The sequence below is a fragment of the Acinonyx jubatus genome, chromosome A2 (assembly GCF_027475565.1).
Source record: "Acinonyx jubatus isolate Ajub_Pintada_27869175 chromosome A2, VMU_Ajub_asm_v1.0, whole genome shotgun sequence".
Taxonomy (NCBI): domain Eukaryota; kingdom Metazoa; phylum Chordata; class Mammalia; order Carnivora; family Felidae; genus Acinonyx; species Acinonyx jubatus.
The window spans coordinates 14,075,122-14,098,041 of NC_069383.1; the positions used below are offsets into that span (position 1 = coordinate 14,075,122).

The 22,920-nt window shown below is 49.0% G+C and overlaps 1 protein-coding gene across 8 annotated transcripts in view; it reads left to right on the plus strand.

Moving 5' to 3' along the window:
• The window catches only part of DENND2A (DENN domain containing 2A), a 101,975-nt gene extending 79,791 nt beyond the window's left edge, over positions 1-22,184 (plus strand). For all 8 annotated transcript variants that reach the window (XM_027075610.2, XM_053217997.1, XM_053217995.1 and 5 more), the window contains 6 exons: positions 12,280-12,457; positions 14,096-14,137; positions 18,369-18,486; positions 18,801-19,046; positions 20,643-20,729; positions 21,834-22,184. In XM_027075610.2, coding sequence (XP_026931411.2) covers positions 12,280-12,457; positions 14,096-14,137; positions 18,369-18,486; positions 18,801-19,046; positions 20,643-20,729; positions 21,834-21,865 — 703 coding nt within the window. In that variant the 3' untranslated portion in view covers positions 21,866-22,184. The remainder of the gene's footprint in view (positions 1-12,279; positions 12,458-14,095; positions 14,138-18,368; positions 18,487-18,800; positions 19,047-20,642; positions 20,730-21,833) is intronic.
• The last annotated feature ends 736 nt before the right edge of the window (positions 22,185-22,920 follow it).

A 22,920-nucleotide genomic window follows, 5' to 3' on the forward strand; every position in this document is an offset into this window, starting at 1 on the left:
ACCTGCTCGCTGCTTGGTAGGATGCCCCCCACGTCCTATGGGTCACACTCAGTGATTTGCAAAGCCCATGTCACAAAGCAAGGAAGAGCCAGGAGATACAGGTAGGGATTCGAGTTAATTCTAAACTAGGAAGAAAAAAAAAAGAATTCCTGGCATTGTCCTCCTTTCAAAATACCAAATCAGAACCTTCTTTGCTTTGGAGCTGAGGGCACAGCGGCACGGGTAGTGAGTGAAACTCCACGAGGGGCTGAGATGTGAGACCCAGTCAGAGATGGGCCAGCCAACCAGTGAAAGCAGATGAGGCCAACCGAGGAGTCCATCTGGAGAGAAGAAATGCCAAAAACACAAAAATTAAAGAACCGTGGTTTGCAGAGGAAATCTGACTCCCAAGTCTGGAAAACAAAAGGGAGGAAGAGGAACAGGGAAAGAGGAATGGCAAGGACAGAAGGTATGAACGTGGAGTTCATCAGGAATGTGGTAGGAAATGGAATCCAGTCCTCTCCTCCCGCGCCAGCCCATCTGGTCATCTTGGTGATGCTCCTCTCTGGATAGCAGCCACTTGGCTATTCCCAGCCCGATCCCACCCTGGCCTTTAGCGGGCTATTCACTTTTACTGTCGTGGTTATTGCACTCCCTGTGCACTGGGGTCCGCTCAGGAAGCGGGCCGGCACTCTGCTGGGCGCGGGCAGCTCTCCAAGCTCGCTGGGCACTGGGGAGTTCAGACGGGAGAGTTCTCAAGGTTGGGGCTCTGGGAGCTGAGGAGGAGTAATAACCCTTCAGTGGCCAGGGTCGGATTTCATGGACATTCTAGTAGCTGTCTGTATTCTCTGGAAGCCCCACTCTGTCCCCCAGAAGTAGAATTCTCAGGCTCGGCCGTGGGGGAGGGGAGAGTGGGGAATCTCAGAAAGGCCTAGGCTAGAAGTGATTGCCAGCCAAGTAAACTTGCTGCCCACCAGGATTGGAGATGGAACCAGACAGTCCCCTGAGGAGCTTGCTTCTGGGCTGAACGTGTTAGGCTCAGGAAGGTCCAGCCTGAGAAAATATCCAGGAAGATGGGCATGGCTGGAGAGGAGTGTGCCCTCCCCAGGCTTCCTCTCGGACAGAGGAGAACACAAAATATCATCTGTTTTTCTTGTCAAAGTACAATGCAAGAGAGAAGGTGAGAACAGAGAGGGTCAAAGACAAATGCATCCCTGAAGGGCAACAGAGTGGATGTGTCAGGCTTAGGGGACCAAGACAGCTGGAAGGGCTCAGGACAGAGATCTCTGGGAGGAGACCACCACCTCGCCCCCCCACCCCCTCCCTGGACACATTTCTGGGTTGATGGGTTAAAGCCCCTCCCACAGAACTGCTCTAAGGAGACAAAGGAAAGCGAAGGAGCCCCATTGCTGTAAATGGACCCTGCCCAGTGGCTGCATCTTGTTAGTTCTACCATCCCCTCCCCTCCTGCTCTGGGGCAGCTTTGTGGGGAAGACAGGTCACCAGTGTGGTCAGACTGGAGGCACTTGGAGTGTCCCCACTTTCCATGATGCCTGGTATTCTGCCGGTAGACACTTAGTCCCTTGGACAAGCAAACACCCATGAGAGGGGAGAGGGGTAAGATGGCAGCTGTGGATGCTGCAGGGACATGGAGAACGTTGGTGCTGTCCTTGGGTCCAGGGTTGGGCCACAGTGCAGCTAACTGCTGTGTGTGCGTATGGAAAGTACCTTAATTACATTTTTAAACCCTTCATGGCCTTCAGACTTGCACGCCCATCTCTCATCACACAGGACGTGGGGCCTAGAGGTGTCCCACCCACCCCCCGCCCCCAGGAGACAGGAAGCCTGAACATCCTCCACCGTTGGCCTTGGGTCTCCTCATTTATGAAACAAGGGCTTGTCTGCACCCAGGTCCCTTGTCATTCTGACCTGCTTGGGCTCCCGTGTCATGTTGGCCCCAAAGACAGCCCATACTTTCCCTGTTACAAATGGCTCACAGTGTTCTCTCTCTTACCCAATAACTTATGTTTCTATCCAACACGAGTTCCATGCAGACCTGAAGAGGTGGAAAAATAAATAAATAAAGGCCCACAGAGCTGAGGCTGGAAAAGAAGGAAACACAGCAGGCAGGAGCCAGAGGACAGTAACAACAGGCAACCGTCAGGAGCACTGGAATGTTGCCTCTGGGCCAGGCTCTTGGAAGGGTTTGACCTGTATTCTTTCAGGCTCCTGACAACTCAATCACATAGCTTCTATTATTAGGAAACTAAGAAGCACACAGAGGTTAAGACACGTTGCTCAAGCAAGCCAGAGGTTAGTGGAAGAGCTGGGACACAGGCAGCCTGGCTCCAGAGAAAATGAGAAGGAAGGAGGAGGAGCTGGCCTCATTTGGTGGTGGGGGGGGGGGGGTAGGGTGCAGGGCGGCCGTGCCTGTGACCCCACCTACAGAAATCTATAAGGAAAGTCTTTTTTTTTTTTTTTTTTTTTTTTACATTTATTTATTTTTGAGAGAGAGCACAAGTGGGGGAAGGGCAGAGAGAGAAGAAGACAAAGAATCCGAAGCAGGCTCCAGGCTCCGAGCTGTCAGCACAGAGCCCGATGTGGGGCTCGAACTCACAAACCATGAGATCATGACCTGAGCCTAAGTCAGACACTTAACCGACTGAGCCACCCAGACGCCCCCATAAGGAAAGTCTTTTTAAAAACATGCCATTAAGACCCCTTTGTGCTTGGCAGTTAGGCTAGAATTGTCTATGGAAGAAGCTGAGACTTCTGTGGTTTTCTCCCCAGGCCCTCCCTCTCTTATGGCCTTCATCTGGGGCCTGGAGAGGCAGGTGGGTCCAGATGACCCCCACACTCTCTCCTAGCTCTGAAACTCCCGGCTGCACGGTCAGAGTGCTCTGGGCCTCCTGGGACTGTGCTCCTTTGTGCCTTGCCCTCCCAGTGACCCTGGCCCAGAACCTGCTAAGGGCCCCATTCCTGACCCAGGACTCCCCTCCTCAGGCATCCTGTACTTTCCAAAGTGTCCCCGGGGATGACCACCTCGTGTGTCCAGCTGTGCCGTGGGGGAGGGATCATCTAATTTCTGCAGGACCTCTCCAGCTCAAGTGATGCCTGACTCTGAACACACTGATGAGGGAAGGTCAGCACTGCCAGCCCACATCTCCCTGCCCTCGGTAGGCTCTCTCCTCTCCCAGGTTGATCTGTTCAGTAGAAATCACCTGGGAAGCCTGTCCCAGCTACTTGGCGTCTGCGATTCTAATCCTAGACACTTCAGAGCTGGTGTGATGCCGAAATAACTGTGTGCTCATTGAATGCCCCTCTTAACATCACTTGGGTTAGAGACAAATACACACCATGTTGTGGGTCCTCTCCAGGATTCCCAGGCCTCTGACCTAGACTGTGCCCAAAGTTGGGGCCCTCTGCACCTCCTTTTACAGCTTAAACGGTCTACTTCTGGAGGCCTCAGTTTTGGGTTTCTTGGTTGTGACCCCTTCCCTAACAGGCCAGCTAAGCCAGTACAGGGAAGCCTGGCTCACCTGTAAGAAAGTGACATCGCTGGGATGCCTGGCTGACTCAGTCAGTGGCGCATGTGACTCGATCATTAGGGTTGTAAGTTCGACCCCCACATTGGGTGTAGAAATTACTTAAAAATAAAATCGTGGGGCGTTTCAGTGGCTCAGTCTGTTGAGTGTCCCGACTTGATTTGTCTCAGGTCTTGATTCCAGGGTTGTGGGATCATGCCCCACATCGGGTGGGCTCTGTGCTGAGCTCTCTTTTCCTCTCCCTCTCTTTCTCTCTCTCTCTCTCTCTAAAATAAGAAATAAAATAGGGACACCCCAGTGGCTCAGCATTTAAGCGTCCAACGTCAGCTCAGGTCATGATCTCACGGATCCTGAGTTTGAGCCCTGCATCGGGCTCTGCTGACAGCTCAGAGCCTAGACCCTGCTTCGGTCTGCTTCTGTGTCTCCCTCTCTCCCCGCCCCTCTCATGCCCCTGCTCTGTCTCTGTCGCTAAAAAAGTAAACATGAAAAAAAATTTGTTTTAATAAATAATAAATTCTTTTTTAAAAAAGAAAAAAGTGACATAGCTAATGATCAAAGCACAGAAACTCCACCAAAGAACATCACACCTGTGACGCTGCTGCGTGAAAAAGCCAGAAGCCATGTTGTCCTCTCCATCCTGCTCTGCTTCCCAGCTGTCCCTCCAGGACCAATCTGTGTGCACCTAAAGCTGCCTGATTTACGGGCAAAGAGCCATAAGGAACTAAAGGGTTCTCTGGCCAGGCCATGACAAACTAGGGCTTGGGGGACAGTGGCTGGCTGCAAGTTGTGTGACCTGGGAAGGTGCAGGAAGAGAGCCTCCCGCATAAGCTCCTGTGGCGGGAGGTGGGGTGGGGGGGGCTTTCCTCCTCCTTACTGGGCACAGTACTCCCCCCCGCCCCCCCCACCACGCATGCTCCCATTTCCAGCCCTGTCCAGCCAGACGTTGAAGCAAGCCTCCCGTTCTCCTGATTCCTCCCAAACCTTGTGACACCGCAGAACAGCGCATGAGAGCAGGACATGCCCCAAGCTCCAGGAGTGGCCGCGTGGCATCCCAGGGTGGACAGGGGCCTGCATTAGGCCCGTAGTCATGCCGCCATTCCCTCCCCTGCCACACAGCGTTCTCAGTCTTCATTGCCGGGGAGTCTGCGCATTGCAGGCGGAAATAGCAGGGACTTGTGGCAAATGCTGAACGAGTTATGAAAGAGTTTTAAGTCAGGCCAAAAATCTATCAAACTTAGAATAACATTTTTGCTCCGTTTCATCTTCAGGGTGGACCCTGAGTGTTTCTTAAGGGCCTGTCAAGCCGAAGTTTTGACAGATGGAAAGGAAAGAATGCTGTTGTGATGGCTTGTTCTGTTGTCATAGCAACCCAACTAAATATTTGCTCATACCCCTTTCTTCATTGCCCCGATGGTAAACATTTTGTTTTTTAGTTTATTAATTTCAATTCCCAAAGTTTTGACTATATCTACAGACCAGGCTGAATAGTGAAGTCAGAGCTGCACATAAACAAATCTGTACAAAAGTTTTAGATGGGACAGATTTTTAACATTTAAGAAATTCACTTTTATCTTTCTGGAGTACATGAAGGCTAGAAGCCAAGGGACTGTTGGCTGATGATAAGTAGGATCAGGTGGTCAAATCTTGACACATACTGGAGTTTGCGCCTTGCCTTCCACACCTGGGTAACTACACAGAGAAGTTCGTAGGTGGCTGTGCATTTTCATCCTTTTGTGTGTTCCTGTCGGTTCGTTGTTTCATCGGTTTCTGTAAGCCTAGGTCCTCTGTCCTGCCTAGAATCAGTTGTGCTCAGCAATGCTTACCGTCTGGGACAAGGTTGGGTTTGTGAGCCTGCCCTCTCTAGGCAATGAGCTTGCCTGAGGCCGGCCTGAAGTTTTGGTAGCTGCCCCCTTGGTGGCCCTGGCATTCATGGGGCACCTGGGTGGCTCAGCCAGTTGAGCATCGACTTCGGCTCAGGTCATGATCTCACAGTTTGTGGGTTTGGGCCCCGTGTCGGGCTCTGTGCTGACAGCTCGGAGCCTGGAGCCTGCTTCGGATTCTGTGTCTCCTGTTCTCTCTCTCTCTCTCTCAAAAATAAATAAGCTTAAAAAAATTCAAACTACTACTTCAGGGGGCACCTTGGATGGCTGAAGCTCGAGTCATGATCTCGCAGTTCGTGGGTTCAGGCCCCACATCGGGCTCGTTGCTGTCAGCGCAGAGCCCCCTTTGGATCCTCTGTCTCCCTCTCTCCCTCTCAAAAGTAAATAAACACTAAAAAAAAAAAAAAAGTAGAACAAAACAAAAACAAGATACTATTTCAGAGGTCCTCAGCGTGGCTGACAGAGGTACATACATGTAAATCAGCAAAATTCTATGAAAAATACAGTGCTAGTAACATAATGACATCAGTCTGATTAAATATGAAGGGTCAACTACCTGTGTTTGCACATGAACACCAAGAAGATAACACGCGGAGCCGGATTAAGAGACTAGCATAACCACAAATTGTCTTCTACTCCAAACCCATCTCAGGGTCACATGCTCTCAGGCGTGCTTGCTTTGTGTTACCGCCTTTTTTGGAACTTACTGCCAGGACTCAAAACCTCTCCACTGCTTTTGTCTGTTAGTTCACTGTTGCTGTTCTGTCCTATCTCTGTTAACGAGCCCTAGAATTGTCTTCCGATGACCAGGCGTAGTTCTTTTCAATTTCCAGCTCTTCCCAGTTCCTGGCTTTCTCTCGTAGATTTGTAGTTTGTAAACATTTTGCTGGAAGGAGTTTAGAAATTATCTAGTCCATTTACTTATTTGATAGATGAGGAAGTTCAGGGCTTTTACCTGAGAGCATACAGGGAGTAGCAGACCCAGTTGGCCCAGTTTTCTTGAGGCCCAGCCTATGTTGTTGTTGTTGTTGTTTTTTAATTCAGCTCCACGTCACTTCCAGATTTACAAGTACGGCAATGAAATATAGCAGCCAGTGCCTGGTGCCATCCACCTCCCACTAGGTCTCCCCAGGCACCAGAGCAGACCGAAGTTCCCCTTTCCCTCCAGTTCCTGGGAATGATGCACCAGGAGAGATGCCTTGCTTGGGATACGAACAGATGCTGATGGCTCATTCCTGAAATTCCTGGGGAGTCTGTCTAACTCAGGAAACTCATTGTTGACTTTTCTGGCAGCATTTTACAGGAGGCTCTGTGCTCCGTTCTTTCTGGTTCCCAGATGAGTTGAAAGGTTGCTGAACATAGTAAGCCCACATTGTGGCACAGGGGCTTGGTCGCACCCCTGTCCAGGAGAACTTGAGCACGCACAGGCGCATCCCAGTGGCTCTGAGCTAATGCTTCAACCCTCGTGAAGCACTGCCAAGTAGCAAAGCATTCTGGGACCTGGCCCTTCTCCCCTGTGCCCATCTTTAAACCCTGTGGCCCAGCCAGCCTCGCACGTGGGCATCATCTCCCTCCCCTGCTTTAGTACAAATTGATCCCAGCTGCAAGCTGGTGTTCCTTTCCTCCACCCCCACGTAACACAAGCCAGCTGGGAGGGCTCTCTTCCTAGGACTTCCTCCAAAAACCCTGCCTCTCCTCCGACCAGCAGGCCGCTCAGGGAGGGCATGTGACGAGCTTGCTTGAAAAGTCATCCTCTGTGTCCCCCAAACCAAAACCTGTTCTTTCCATATTCCTAAGAGACCACCCCCCACCCCCATGGAGACTCACCTTCAGGAGTCTGAGAATAAAATGTCATTACCACTTGCAGCAGAGACCGAGGAAAGCACAAGCGACACTCAGAATAATCCCTTCTTTCCTCCTCTACCACTTATTTTGGGGGAAGAGTTGTCACCGTACTTTGGCAGAATTTGACCTTTCCTTCCAGTATTTCAAGAGGGGGATGTGTATTTTTGTCCTTTGGGGCTTTTTTTTTTTTTTGTTCTGTTTTGTTTTGTTTTTAGCGTGTTGGTGTGGGCTAGTGAGCAAGAGGAATGAGACACTCCTCAGCCCTGCCCACCTGTTGTCGTGAGCACACCGGGCCCCCTTTGCGCCTGCCCGGAGGTGCTAATGATAACCAGGTGCAGAAACATTGGGCTCCAGCTGCAACAGCACATCAGATGATTTGAAAACAAACAGAAACCACTTATTCGGAGAAACGGCAGTGGCAGCGCCTACCTACATGGCCAACGGGGTACCCGGCTGAGTTGTCATCGTGGGTCCCCTTCAGAATTGAATTCTGGTGACCTTTAGGTCAGTGCATTCCAGCCGCAAGAGTGAATTTGATCTTCCTCAGTAACACGTATCCCCCCACTGTATGTGTGAGGCTAGCGCTGGCACTGCTTATCGTGTTTCCTAACCGGTTCCAACTGCCTTCCTTGTGCAGCCGGTGCACACTCCCCGCAGCTGAACGGGGGCCTGCCTGACCTCTGGGGGCCTCGCCCACTTAGGGTTCCCCTAGGAGCCACAGGGAGCTCTAGTAGCAGAGAGAAGCGAGCCACCGATCGCGCTTTCTCCTTCCAACCATGAGGCCACAAGAAAGCAAAAGGGCAGAAGGCCTTTTCTTTGACTTGGGAAAAAAAAGTTAAACTGATTTATTTTTCTATTGCAGTGACTGAGAAAACCACAAAAGGCTTCTCTCTGTGTGCCTCTTCAGGCCTCCATTCCTCTCTCGGGATCTCTTCACTTCCTCCAGGCCCCGGGCGCCGCCTCGCTCCCCACCCTGAATTCAGAGGTCAACCTCAGCCTAGGTTTCTTTAGCTATAGAATTCCAAAGGAGGGACGCCTGGCTGGCTCTGTCGGTGGAGCAAGGGACTCTTGACCTCAGGGTTGTGAGTTCAAGCCTCACGTTGGACATAAAGCTTACTTAAAAAAAAAAAAAAAAATCAAAAGATGAACTCTATCTCTAAGGTGGCTCCAGGTTTAAACTTCTGTGATTTTACAACTTCCCTGGGGTCAAAAGTGCTTAAACCACAACTCTAAAATGTGAATGAACTCTTCAGCGTGAGCATTGCATTTTTATTTTCCGGTAGCAAGTGGAAAGTGAGAGCCTCAGAGATGGCTGAGGTGGACCCCGCCAGACAGCGCCCTCCGTGGGGACCCGCCACTCTCCCTCCAAGTCCTGTTTAGGAGCTCACAACAGATGTGCTGTAAAAAGAGACAGGTTTCATACATGAGGCTTCATTCAGGGAATTCTTTCCTACGGTCTCCTTTAAGGTCCCTCTAGTCCCTTGGGAGTGAAAGCCAACCTCCCAGTAAAAAATGGAACATACCAGAATTCCAGTTGAACCATCTCTGTCCTCCTGCCTCCAACCTCCAGTTCTTCATTCCCAGTCATTGGCTTCAGACCCTTTTTATTACAGACCATGATGAGAAATGCATTTCACGTCCAGACCCAATGCCAACACCACATACATACACACAGATAGTTACACCTGAAACGCATTGCAGCACACTCTCTCTTGTCTCTTCTTTCTGTTGTGTGTTGCTTTTTTTTTTTTTTTTTAATGTTTATCATTTTTGAGAGAAAGACAGAGCGTGAGCAGGGGAGGGGCAGAGAGAGGGAGACACAGAATCCGAAGCAGGCTCCAGGCTCCCAGCTGTGAGCACAGAGCCCGATGTGGGGCTCGAACTCACCAGCCGTGACGTCACGACCTGAGCCAAAGTCCAACGCCCAACCAACTGAGCCACCCAGGTGCCCCTTTTTTGTTGTTTTTAATGCTGATCACAACCCACTAAAATTATTTCAGGACCCAATGATGGGTTGCAAAGTATAGTCTGAAAAAATCCACTCTACACCTAACTATCCTCCTTTATTTTTTAACGTTCTTCTCGTTTTCTTGGCTGTATTCTCACAACTATAGTATGTGAGCAGATCACCTTTGTAGACTGGTCACACACAGACACAGAGTAGTCCTAAAACTAAAGAAATTTAGAACAGAGTAAATTCAACACATTCGTGATCAAGAAAATTAAACACAAATGGTGTGCAACTCACTGAAAGTATAAACATTCCTGGTATCTCAGAGAAAGTGATGCCTTAGGAAAATGCTTCTCTGCTTTGAGAGAAGATTCTTTGGAAGACAGAAGTCACCCCAAGCCACTGGCTGACTGATTGCTGTTATTCTCCTTGGTATAAGTCCTGACTTAATTATCCTAGGTCACTGTTACTCAAGAGGGTATTACATACTTTGTATACCTCACTCTTACAGAGAAGGTATTATAGTGATAAGAAGGAAATCTTGGGGTGGCATCTTTCTCATTTTGGGGGTGATAATTTGGAAGGAGAGACTAGGACCACATATCAGGGCAACATGGGGGCTCCGTGCTACTAAGAAGCATTTCATGACCCCAGTGAGTGTTCAGAGAGTGATGGTTTGCGAAGACAGGGAACAGGAAGGTCAGAGGGCTCATGCTGATAAATGAACAAGATTCAACATTACTCTGGTTCGAGGGGCCCCGAGTGCAGATGGGATGGAAAAGAGGGCTGGTATGTATGTTAAGGATGTTCAGGGAGTGCCACATTCATAGGAAATCCCCTAGAAAGTAAGTGTTTTTTTTGTTTGTTTGTTTTGTGTTTTTTTGCTATTTTTTTATTGTGGCAAACCATAGATAACAGAAGGTTTACTTTTCAAGTACACAGATCAGTGGCAGGAAGTATATTCACAGTGTTTGCAGCCATCAACACTGCCCATTTCCAGAGGCAGCAACTGCCTATTCTCCCTCCCCCAGCCCCTGGTAACCTCTGTTCTATTCTGTCCCTGTGAATTTGCCTATTCTGAGTCCCTCATGTAAGTGGAATCATCCGGTATTTGTCTTTTTCTGTCTGGGTATTTCCCTTGCTAGCCAATATCTTTTCTCCTTAAGGAAGCCAAAGTTAAGTGATTCCACTAAAATGGGCTTGGAAAGGTTTTATGACCATGACATTACATACCTCATTCTGTTGCACTTTGCAGATACTGTGTTTTTTTTACAAGTTGAAGGTTTGTGGCAACTTGCTTCAGGCAAGTTTATCAGCACCATTTTTCCACCAGCATTTGCTTGCTTTGTGTCTCTGTGTGACACTTTGGTAATATCTCACAATATTTTTCATTATCATTATATTTGTTATGGTCATCTGTGATTGGTGATTTATGACTCACTGGAAGCTCAGATGATGGTTAGCATTTTTTAGCAACAAACTGTTTTTTAATTGAAATCTATACACTTTATAGACATAATACTATTGCATATTTGCATACTGTATACTATGAACATAATTTTTACATGCACCGGAAAACAAAAAAAATCATTTGACTCCCTGTCCCAAACATATTTGCTTGATTGTGGGGGTGTGGAACAGAACCCACAGTATCTCCAAGGTATGCATGCCTTTATAGGTGCCTGACATCCCTGGGAACCCAGTAAGGGGGCATTCATCTATCCAGAACTCTGCTTCCTAAACAGAACTCAGCTGAAAACTGGGGCAAACATTAAAAAGGTGGCCTAACAAATCAAATGCTGGTTATAGGGCTTGTGGCCTGAGAAGGATGCTGTATACTCCAGGGAGAACCCATGGGCCCTCGCTTTTATTCTATTCTTACATTACACATATTTCTAACAAGCTTCTGACGTTTGAGTCCCATGGCATTTTAGAACAGCATACTAGGATGTGAACAGAGACGGTCTGACCCCAGCAGGCTCACCAGCAACAAGAAACTGCCCAGAAGAAGGGAAAGTCAGCTCTTGCCCACCCTGGGAAGCTGCCAGGCATCACCATCTGTGGCACAGTGGGGCTGATATTCCAGATGACAGCCTGGGGTAATCCACCCATTCATCCAGCAGACCAGGCATGAACTCAAGCTCCGCACAGAGCACTGGGGACGGTGATCAGTGGAGCTCAGGGCTTGCCGATAAAGGCTACACCATGATCATTATTCTTTAAGAGAGAATGTTGTGTTTTTTTGTTAAGTTTTGAATTCTGGGTAAGGGGTAACTGACTGCATATGAGTTTCTTGCTTACAAGGAGAGCCTCACAGTTGGCGGTTGCCATGTAAATGCCAGAGGAGCCACCCTGTTTGCCCTGATGGCACCTAGGTATTCGTGCTTGGCTGAGCGAATGTGCGGAAGGGAACGAAGAAGCAGCTAGTGTTAGAATATAAAACTGTCTTCAGTAAGAGAAATCCATGAGCATCCATGAGAAAAGAGGCTTTCGTTGTTTTGGAAGGATATGGGGAAGAGGGGTGCAAGTGAATGATGTGGTCAAGATCTTACCAGAATGTAGCTCATGGGGCGCCTGGGTGGCTCAGTAGGTTCAGCGTCCAACTTCAGCTCAGGTCATGATCTCGGGGCTCATGGATTCGAGCTCCGCGTTGGGCTCTGTGCTGACAGCTCAGAGCCTGGAGCCTGCTTCGGATTCTGTGTCTCCCTCTCTCTCTCTGTCCCTCCCCGCTCATGCTCTCTCAAAAATAAACATTAAAAAAATAATAAAATAAAAAAGAATGTAGCTTGCATGTGAAGGGACACTAGCAAAAGTTAGCTGAGGCATTCAATCTGTCCTTCTGGCTGTGTGTCCAAGCCTCACACAGGCTCCATGTGCCTGATATACTCTGCGCTAGGACTGTGTTACGTGATGTACCTGCTTACACATGTGACGCCCTTTCTGACCAACACGCCTTCGGGGAGGAGTGCCCACATTTGTCTCCAGCCTCCTCCATGGAGGCCGCCCACCCTCTGAGCCTGAGCAGGCTGGAGCTTTCCCTGAATCTGCACCTTCTCCCCTTCTCTCCCCTCCACTGCAGCACGCTGTCCAAGTGCGGCCATGCAATGGTGGCCGCCATCTACCCGTTCACCTGGCAGCACACCTACATCCCCGTGCTGCCCCCCACCATGATCGACATCGTGTGCTCACCAACCCCCTTCCTCATCGGGCTGCTCACCAGCTCGCTGCCACTGCTCAGGGAGCTGCCGCTGGAAGAGGTGAGCTCTGGGGGCATCCCTGTTCCCTCCCGAGGGTGCCCGAGGTAGAGGGGAGGTGTTGGCTAAGGCACTGTAGGCACGCAGGGAATAGGGGACCCCATGGCTTTGTCTGTTAGATCCACGCCCCCCACCCCAGTCCGCCTCAATGGACCCTCAGTAGCCGCAAGTTCAGTTCTCTCCTCTAAATGAACCTACTGGCCTGAGAAGGGCAGACATCTACAACTTAACCAGATGTTAAAACGTTTCATCCAGAAGTAGCCATCTACCCTAACATCCCCTCCCTTGCATTCCCCAAAACTGGGAGGTGGGCGGGGAGCACACAAGAGCTAACTGGAATTTATATTTGGACTAATAACAAAGTTGACAGATTGTGCGAACAGGTCCTTTTTCATATCAGTTAAAGAGACAACAACCAAAATGTTTTTAATCCTCCAGTTCTGGGTTTTCAGGCTTGCACCCAAGCAGGGAACATCCTACCTGGCATTTCTGTGGGTATTTAGCCCCAGTTCCTTCCTCTAAATAATCACTGTCCTGTGTCCTGAGCTCCCAGCACTCAGAGAGGGAACCAGAGGGGCCTAACTGATACTACTCACTTCCAAACCCCCTGGGGAACGCCTGTCCCTGAAATTCACCCCCGGGCCCCAGATGTAGCTCTTCTAATTGCCCAGGTAGCCTGAAGCCCCATTAAGTATTCACCAGCACACACAGCTCTTCGCATGTAAGTTTCTGAACTGCAAAGAGCTTGTCTGGGTACTGTGTGATCCCTGAAATGGCTCAGTTCAACCCCAGAAGGAGGAATGGGAGGGCTCCCTCAGCTCCTGGGCACAGTCTCTGGGATGTATCAGAGCCTGTGTTTCCAGCTGTTGGTGAGGACATGGTGACCATGCAGGCCCATGCTCTTCATCATAGCCAGTGTGGCCCATGCCGAGGCCCAAGTGAGGGCCTCACTCCCCGGGTCACGTAAGCAGAGGCCAGCATTTTCCTGACCTGTGCTGTAGGCGCCTCACTTGCCTCACGCAACACCTGGCCCACCTGGCCCGGGTCCCAGTCCCCAGTCACTGTTTACGGAGACAAGGGGAAGGTGCCTACCCTAAAAGCTTTGACTAATGAAAGCCCAGCACCTGCAGCTTGATTTATTCTCCAGCTGGATCCACTCCTCTGGGTTTCTCTCTTCTTGTCCCGTTCAGAGAAAGGACAAGGCCACCTGGGTAGCTGAGAGGAGAGAGCGAGCTGGGAGTGGGGGGTGGTAGTGTCGAATGGAATGGAAGCAAGGGGGGGGCCTGGGGGGCCTGTAGCATCTTTTGCCCACCCCAGTAACCTGCACACTAAAAATCTGTCCCAAAGGCTCTGCCTTAGCCAGCGTGGGAACGGGACAGGGAGTCCAATCTGTGGCATACACATGTCCCAGCTGTGGTTTCAGTGTTGAAAGCATGCGATTCTGGAAAGCCCTTTCCCACCCCCTACCTCCCCTCTTCATCACTTGTGGCTACAGTGGCAACGTCGGGAAACCACAAATGGGCCACTCTATCCCCCACCCTAGCTGCCTGTCAGGATGCCAAGAAGGAAGAAGGCTAAGAGTCTGTCACTACATCCCAGAAACCCTGGTGACAGTAATCGTCCCTTTTCTTCATCTTGCAGGTCCTTGTGGTTGACCTGGTCAACAATCGGTTCCTCAGACAGGTGAGTAAAAAGGCTGGCTTCAGCGTGCTGCTCTGTTTTCACCTCTCTGTTGTTTGGGACACAATTTTCCAGGTCTGGAAAGGCTCCTTGGTGGGCCTGGGATTGCACAATAGGCCAGCAGGCTTGAGTGATTCCCTAGCCGGGCTGTACTGAGAACAGGACAGAAGGCAGGGGTCAAAGGGGAAGGGTTTGGGAATGGATTGAGTCCCATTTGTTGTGTTAGAAAATTATTTTCTAACAGTTAGAAGCTTTGTATAGGTTATAACTATAGACGGGGCGCCTGGGTGACTCAGTCAGTTAAACATCGGACACTTGATTTTGGCTCAGGCCACGATCTCAAAGTTCGTGAGTTCAAGCCCCACATCAGGCTTTGCGCTGACAACAGAGAGGCTGCTTGGGATTCTTTCTCACCCCTTCTGTCTCTGCCCCTCCCCTGCTCATGCTATCTCTGTCTCTCTCAAAATAAATAAAATAAACTTAAAAAAAAAAAAAAGAATATCTTAAAAAACAAAAGGAAAAAGAAAGAAAAAAACACAGTTGACCCTTAAACAACACAAGGGTTAGAAGTGTCCCTGCATAGTTGACAATCTGTGTATAATGACTTTTGACTTAACCAAAGACTTCATTACCGATAGCCTACTGATGGCCAAAAGCCTTACTGATAGGATAAACAGTTGATTAATACGTATTTTCTTTGTTATATGTCTTATACATCAGATACTTGGAATAAAGTAAGCTAGAGAAAAAAAGAGAAAGTATTACCAAGAAAATCATAAGGAAGAGAAAATACATTTACAGGACTGTACTGGATTTATTGAAAAAGAAGTTGCCTGTAAGTGGACCTACAGAGTTCAAACCTGTGTTGTTCAAAGGTCAACTGTGTGTGTGTATACGCGCGCGTGTGTGTGTGTGTGTGTGTGCACGCGCACACCTCTAAAAAAGATGGAAAGGAAAACTCACCAAAACATGGATACTAACTGTTCGGGGTAGGAGACTGAAAAGGAGGCAGAGTGTGAGAGATCTTAAATTGTTTTAATACTTTCGTTTGTTTTCTATAATGATCATAAACTACTCTCATTATCAGAGAAAATAATACACATTTATGTTCTTGTTACCACTCACCTAAGAGAGCTAACTCCTATCAGATCTTGCAAAGAATCATGGTAGTAAGGTTTTCCAGGCATTCTGTTGAATTGCTTTTAAACTTGGACGTGGCCATACTGCTGAAAAGTTCTGTCATGTTAATGTGGTTTGTTCGGTTTTTTTAATCATTACTTTTGTCTGCTTGCCCTTCCCAAGGCCCTCCTGCTCTGAGGTCAGATCATAAAGCCAACTTCGGATCACACTGGTCATCTGTCCTGACCACAGCTCCCTTATTAGCACTGGCTATCCTGAAGGGTGGGGGCAGCAGGGAACATTTGTTGAGTATCTACTAGGTGCCAAGGACTTTGTATTGTACTTAATTTCCCCCCAGCTTTATTGAGATATTACTGACATATACCAGTTTACAATGATGATTTGATACACGTACATACTATGAAATGATTATCACAATAAGATTAGTTAACACTTCTATCCTCTCACATTATTATCTTTTGTGTGTGTGTGATGACATTTAAGACCTAGTAACAACTCTGAAGTATACAGTGGAGTGCTGTTGTTAACTGTAGTTACCATGCCATGCATTGGATATCCCCGGAACTTACCTTACAACCTGAAGATTATACCCATTTCCCCCACACCCTGGCTCCTGGCAACCACCATGTCTACTCGAAATCTGTGAGTTCGGCTTTTTTATTTTTTTTTTAATTTTTTTTTTTCAACGTTTATTTATTTTTGGGACAGAGAGAGACAGAGCATGAACGGGGGAGGGGCAGAGAGAGAGGGAGACACAGAATCGGAAACAGGCTCCAGGCTCTGAGCCATCAACCCAGAGCCTGACGCGGGGCTCGAACTCACGGACCGCGAGATCGTGACCTGGCTGAAGTCGGACGCTTAACCGACTGCACCACCCAGGCGCCCCAAGTTCGGCTTTTTTAGATTTCACATAGAAGGGAGAACATACAGGATTTGTCTTTGTCTGACTCCTTTCACTAAGCATAATGCCCTCAAGGTCAATCCATGTTGTCACAAAGGCAAGATTTCCTGCTTTTTTATAACTGACTAATATTCCATTACATGTGTATGTGTGTGTGTATACATTCCATTGTGTGTATGTATGTATATGTATGTTGTATGTGTGTGTATATGTGTGTGTATATTCTTTGTTATCTATTATTTTATTTTTTTTTAATTTTTTTTTAATGTTTATTTTTTGAGAGAGACAGAGACAGAATGCGAGTGGATTAGGAGCAGAGAGAGAGGGAGGCACAGAATCCGAAGCAGGCTCCAGGCTCTGAGCTACCAGCACAGAGCCCGACGCGGGGCTTGAACTCACGGACAGTGATATCATGACCCGAGCCGAGGTCAGACACTTAACCGACTGAGCCGCCCACACGCCCCTATCTATTATTTTCTTTATTCACTCATCCATGAATGAACACTTAGGTTGTTCCCATGTCTTGGCCTTTGTGAATAATGCTGCAGTGAGCATGGAGGTGCAGATACCTCTTCAAGATAGTGATTTCATTTCCTTTAGGTATATACCCAGAAGTGGGATTACTGAATCAGAGGGTAGTTCTATCGTTAACTTTTGAGGAACCTCCGTTCTGTTTCCCATAGCTGCTGCACTAATTGACGCTCCCACCAATGGTGCACAAGTATACGACTGTCGTTCATCATTTCTTTCACTGTGCAGAAGCTCTTTAGTGCAATGTAGCCCTTTTTTATTTTTGCTTTTGTCACTGTGCTTTTAGGTGTCATAACCGAAAAAATCATTGCCAAGACCAATGTCAAGGAGCTTTTTCCATTTATTTCCAATAGTTTTACAGTTTCAGGTCTTATCTTTAAATCTTTAATCCATTTCATGTTGATTTTTGTGAGTGGTGTAAGATAGGGGTCCAGTTTTTTGCCTTTGCATGTGAATTTCCCGGCACCATTTGTTGAAGAGACCATCATTCTTTGAATTGAATTCTTTTGTTTTTTTAAGTTTTTTTTTAAATTGATTTTTGAGAGAAAGCGTGAGTAGAGGAGGGGCAGAGAGAGGGGCAGAGAGAGAGGCAAAGAGAGAGAATCCCAAGCAGGCTCCACACTGTCAGTGCCACAGCCCAATGTGGGTCTCAAACCCACAAACCATGAGATCATGACCTGAGCCAGTCAGATACTTAACTGACTGAGCCACCCAGATGCCCCTCCTCATTGAATTCTTAGCTCCCTTGCCAAACATTAGTTGAGCATAAATGCGTGGGTTTATTTCTAGGCTCTCGTATCTGATCCATTGGTTTATGTGTCTCTTTTCATGCCAGTACCATACTGTTTTGATAACTATAGCTTTGTAATAAAATTTGAAATCAGGAATTGTGATGCCTCCAGCTTTATTCTTCTTTCTCAGGATTGCTTTGGCTATTCATTGTCTTTTGTGGTTCCATGTGAAATTTAGGATGGCTGTTTTTATTTCTATAAAAAATGCCATTGCAATTTTGATAGGGATTGCGCTGAGTCTATAGATGGCTTTGGGTAATATGGACATTTTAACAACATTGATTTTTCTTTTTTTTTTTTAATTTTTAAAATTTTTTTTTTAACGTTTATTTCTTTTTGAGACAGAGAGAGACAGAGCATGAACGAGGGAGGGGCAGAGAGAGAGGGAGACACAGAATCTGAAACAGGCTCCAGGCTCTGAGCCGTCAGCACAGAGCCCGACACGGGGCTCGAACTCACGGACCGTGAGATCGTGACCTGAGCTGAAGTCGGACACTTAACCGACTGAGCCACCCAGGCGCCCCAACATTGATTTTTCTAATCCATAAACACAGAATATCTTTTCATTTATTTACATCTTTGTCAAATTCTTTCATCGATGTCTTCTATATGCATTTAATCTTCACAATGGGGTAGATATGGATTGCTAGCCCATTTTACAAGTGGGGAAACCGAGGCTCATATCGCTTGTAAAAAGTGGAATAGAGATTCAAACCTCAGATCTCTGTCTCTAAATCATATTCCTTCCGCTAAACCAAAAACTGTGCCAGGATGGCCCTGCGGTGTATCCAGCATGACCTGCTGGCCAGGATGCAGCTATCCACCCCAGAAGCCCTGGTGCAATGGCCCACCTGCTTTTTCTGCTTTACAGATGGATGACGAGGACTCCATTCTCCCCAGGAAGCTGCAGGTAGCCCTGGAGCACATTCTGGAGCAGAGGAATGACCTGGCTAGTGACCAGGACGACGGGCTCCCGGACTGCAAGCGTGGTAAGTGCCCAGCCACCTCCCAGACTGCACCTTGCTCTTCAGTCATTACAGTCTGGGAGCAAATGGGCAAGTGACTGTCCCTTCCACGTGGCCGGCCGGAGAGGCATGCCCGGAGAGAAAGTGGGTATGCAACCCCTTTATCTGGATCTCATTCGAACACTGAATCGTGAGACGATTTTTCTCGCCTCCTCCGTTTGGGCCCTAAAATCCCTGATGACAAGGGGACACGAAATGACTTCATCACCTTGGGTAACCTGTGTCTCGGGGGCTCTGTGTCAACCCTGCCCTCACCGGCCCCTCCTCACTGTGCTCAGGCCCGGAGTCCAGCCCCTTGAACGAGGTGGTGTCAGAAGCCTTTGTCCGCTTCTTCGTGGAGATCGTGGGTCACTACTCCTTGTTCCTGACGGCGGGCGAGCGTGAGGAGAGGACCCTGCAGCGAGAGGCCTTCCGCAAAGCCGTCTCCTCCAAGAGCCTCCGCCGTTTCCTGGAGGTTTTCATGGAGACCCAGACCTTTCGGGGCTTCATCCAAGAGCGGGAACTGCGCCGGCAGGATGCCAGAGGTGAGGAGGCACCTTCCACGTGGGGGCCCAGGCAGCTAGGGACGCCCTGGCCCCGGGGGCAGATGAGTAAAAAGGAAGGTCGTGGAGCCAGGGCCCTGGTGGGACCAGTGCGGCTGCCTGCTCTGGAGAACGCCCCTTCTTGCCACCTGGGAGCTGAGCCAGCTGCCCCAGTGTCCTGCCTGTCTTCTCGGGCCATCTCTGTCCCCTCTCCCAGCCTCTCCCAGAACCACAGTCCAGGTTCTGGTGGCAAGTTCTCCTTCTGTTCTATCTTTCCAACTTGACGAAACCCTTGAGAACACTCTCCCCTGTCTCTCTCTGGCCCCTCGTCTCCTTTGCCTCAGGCCTCTCCTCCTCCCTTCTGCCCTTCTTTCCTCCATCTCCACTGGGCATGGCAGGAGCCAGCTGGGACGGGACGGGGGAAGAGAGGAAGGCCGAGGCCTCCACTTTGTGTGAGGGCCTCCTGACGCTTAGCCAGATTGACCACACAGGAGGGAGGACAGCAGTGGCTCTCCCAGCATGGGGGTCATCTCGCCACAGAGGCCACCCATTCCCCTCCTGCATTCTCTCTCCTCCCTCTTCCTGTCCCCTTTGGCTGGGTTCCATCGTATTTCCAGGGCTGGAGGAGGCAAAGTATGTGAAGGAGGATCAGATCACTCCCCTCTCTTTCTTACATCATCTTAAGCCCTTTCAGGAATCGAAAAGCTAGAAATGTGGGTAAAGACGGTCACCGATGGGATTAGACCGGGGTCGGTGGAGAGACACTTACCACCCAGGTGCAGTGAGTAGGGAGGGCAGGGGGGTCCTGGGAGAGCCTCCACCTGGGCCTTGCTGTCCTCTGGTGCTGTGATGGCAGAGACTAGGCTAAGGAACCAAAGCCCCACATTCCTGGAGCTCTTTGCAAAGTAATGATGGAGGCTGGCCACACTTCAGGTATTCTGATGAGTAGTAACTGAAGAGACAAAAGGAAATTGATTAAAGTATGAGTCACACTCCCCATGATAGGATTCCTTTAAAGAGAAGCTCTGCTTTACCAGCATATCTGTCTACAGATCACTATTTGATAGAAAGGTCGAGAGACACAAAAGCTTAAAAGTAGCATGGAAGGCAGCCTCTATCCAGTGAAGACGATGAGAAAAGAAGACAGAATGGCTGAGGCTCCCGCCCTGGCCTCACACCTACGAGGTGCTGTGTCTGGCCCTGCTGAGCTGATAGATGGCTGATGGATTCCCAGGAAGCCAACCACTTGGCCAGCGTTCCTCGTATGGGAGGCTGCAGGAGTCCTGAAAGCCAGGGCCGTCTGGTTCATCCTCCAAACCGCGTGCCTGGCACGGTATAGACACTTGGAAGGTGTTTGCTGAATAAAAATAGGATTTCACATACGGGTTAGCTTTCTAGCCTTCCAAAGACACTTACTGCACAAGGTTGGGCAATTATAAGGGCAATAAAAACCCTTAGAAACCTTACAATTCAGAGCATGTTTATAGGAGCCGCTCGTCTCAGAAGCAAGGTTTTTTTTATGGCAATAAGGAAATGGGTATGTTTAGAAGGGAGGGAAAGAGAAGGGACTAAAATGGCTGGGATTTCTTTTGCCAACAGGTCTGTTTGAGGTCCGAGCCCAGGAGTACCTGGAAACACTCCCCAGTGGAGAACACAGTGGCGTCAATAGGTTCCTGAAGGGACTTGGTAAGGCCCAGCTGTCAGTCCCCAGCACCAGCCTCTGGTCCTTGGAGTCTCAGCCAGTTGCCTCCCCTGGGGTGGGTCCTAAATAATGCTGAGCTGTGCTTCTGCATCAGCATTGTAACCTCCTGTTCTAATCTGGCCCCAGAATATAAACTGAGGAAACTAAGGACCCCCCATGCTTTACAGCCCCCTGGGCTGTCTTGCTATCTTCCTTCGCTGTTATCTCCCGTGGTCTTTTTTTTTTTTTTTTTTTTAACTTACATAGTTGAGAGAGAGAGAGAGAGAGCAGGCTTGTGTGTAAGGGAGGAGCACAGGGGGAGGGAGAGAGAATCCCAAGCAGGCTCCACACCCTTAGTACAGAGCCCAATGCGGGGCTCGAACCCACAAACTAAGAGATCATGACCTGTGCTGAAATCAAGAGTTGGAAGCTTAACCAACTGAGCCACCCAGGTGTCCCCTTTTTTACTCCCACACTCTCAAATCTTCTGGGGAATTGAGTTTAGGAAGTGCGAAGGGAACCAGAGAAGGGTGTATGTCAGGAAAGGCCTGGACTAGCCTCCAAGTGGCCCTGAAAAGTGGAAACATAAGAATTATAAGGACCTTGGGGTGCCTGGCTGACTCAGTCAGTGGAGCGTGCAACTCTTGAGCTCAGGGTTATGAGTTTGAGCCCTATGTTGGGTGTAGAGATTACTTAAAAAAATAAATAAAAATTAAAAGGAAAATAAAAGAATCGTAAGGACTTTGGTTGAATTGCACTGACAAAGCACAGGAGGAGCTACACGTGGCCGTACTGTGCCTGCCCCGACCCACCGGGCCGCCGGGAGTCTTCTCCATCCTTGGCTCCTCAAGGACACGGCACATTCAGTGCTTCCTGTGTCACCAGTGCAGGAGCAAAGCCTCCTTTCCGGCTCTGAAGCTCTTCCTTTCAAAACTCCCACCTCTGGGGAAGACCCCTTTTCGTCACGGAAGGGCACACAGAGAGGCTTCAGAGGTGACACCGGAGGCCACACTTGTCCACACCGCGTCTGGGATGAAAAGAGCAGGATTTCACTTTTGTCCGCCTGGTGAAATGTTCTCGTTTTCTTTTCTTTTTTTTTTTTTTTTTAGGCAATAAAATGAAGTTTCTCCACAAGAAATAACCTTCGGCTCATCCTCAAGGGGAAACTTCCTCCTGGTGCAAGCACATTTTTAAAAAAAAACAGTCCTAGTGGCCTTTCTGAAACGCTGGGTCCTGGTTGTTCCACGTGTGGGGTGAAGGCCAGGATGGTTTCCGGCTGCCGCACAGCCTCCCCAGGACCCAGGGCCCAAGAGCCGTGCAGCAGGTGCTGCTTCTCCAGAACAGCGCTGTGAAGGGGACCTGAGACCAGGCATGTCACCGACATTCAGATGTATTGTTTGGGTTGTTGGGTTTGGGACTTTTTATATTTTTAACCTTAGGTATTAAAAGAAAGAAAAGTGTTTGGGTTTTCTTTTTATTATGCCAGGGCTAGGAAGAGTCTCTACTGCCCTGTGCCATCTTGCCCTGGTTCATCCTGCCTGGCAGCTGGGCTCTGAAGCCAAGAGGAGGGAGGAGGAGGAGGGCAGGAGCAGTGACCAGGGACTTAGAAACAAGGTGCTCCTCCGGCAGAAGCGGGGACAGATGCAGGTGTCAGGGGAGGAGGGCTGTGGCGATGCCTACCACGCTCCTGCTCACAAGTAGGGGGGTGGGGGTGGGGGACACCTTTCCTCTCCCCGAAAGGATTGGCCTGTGTGTGGAATCCTGAGGTCATATCGGGGCTGTAGGAACAGTTGCCTCCTGGGATGAGCTGCACTTGAGGCCAGCCAGTGATGCCACCTGGTGGCCAAGGTCATTTGTTGTACAACCCAGTCGTCTCGTCCCCAAAGGACCTGACTCCTCTGGATGGCCTTCTTCTCCCTCCAAAGCCGTAGCATCACTCACTGCCCAAGCAGTCCATGACTTTTAGAGGCACACACAAGAAGGAAATCTCCTTCTAAGGTCTGTTAAGGAAACGTTCTTGGGGTCCTTAAAACACGGAAGCCACAGCTTTGACCCTATTCCCATTTATATCGTAGGAAACGTTCCCGTCTCGTTGTAGGGACCCAAATCGGCATAAGTGAAATAGTACATGTGCAGGAAAAATGGAGGGGCTTGTGGTGTTGATGTTAACAAGAGGGGCATCCAGACTTTGGGGTT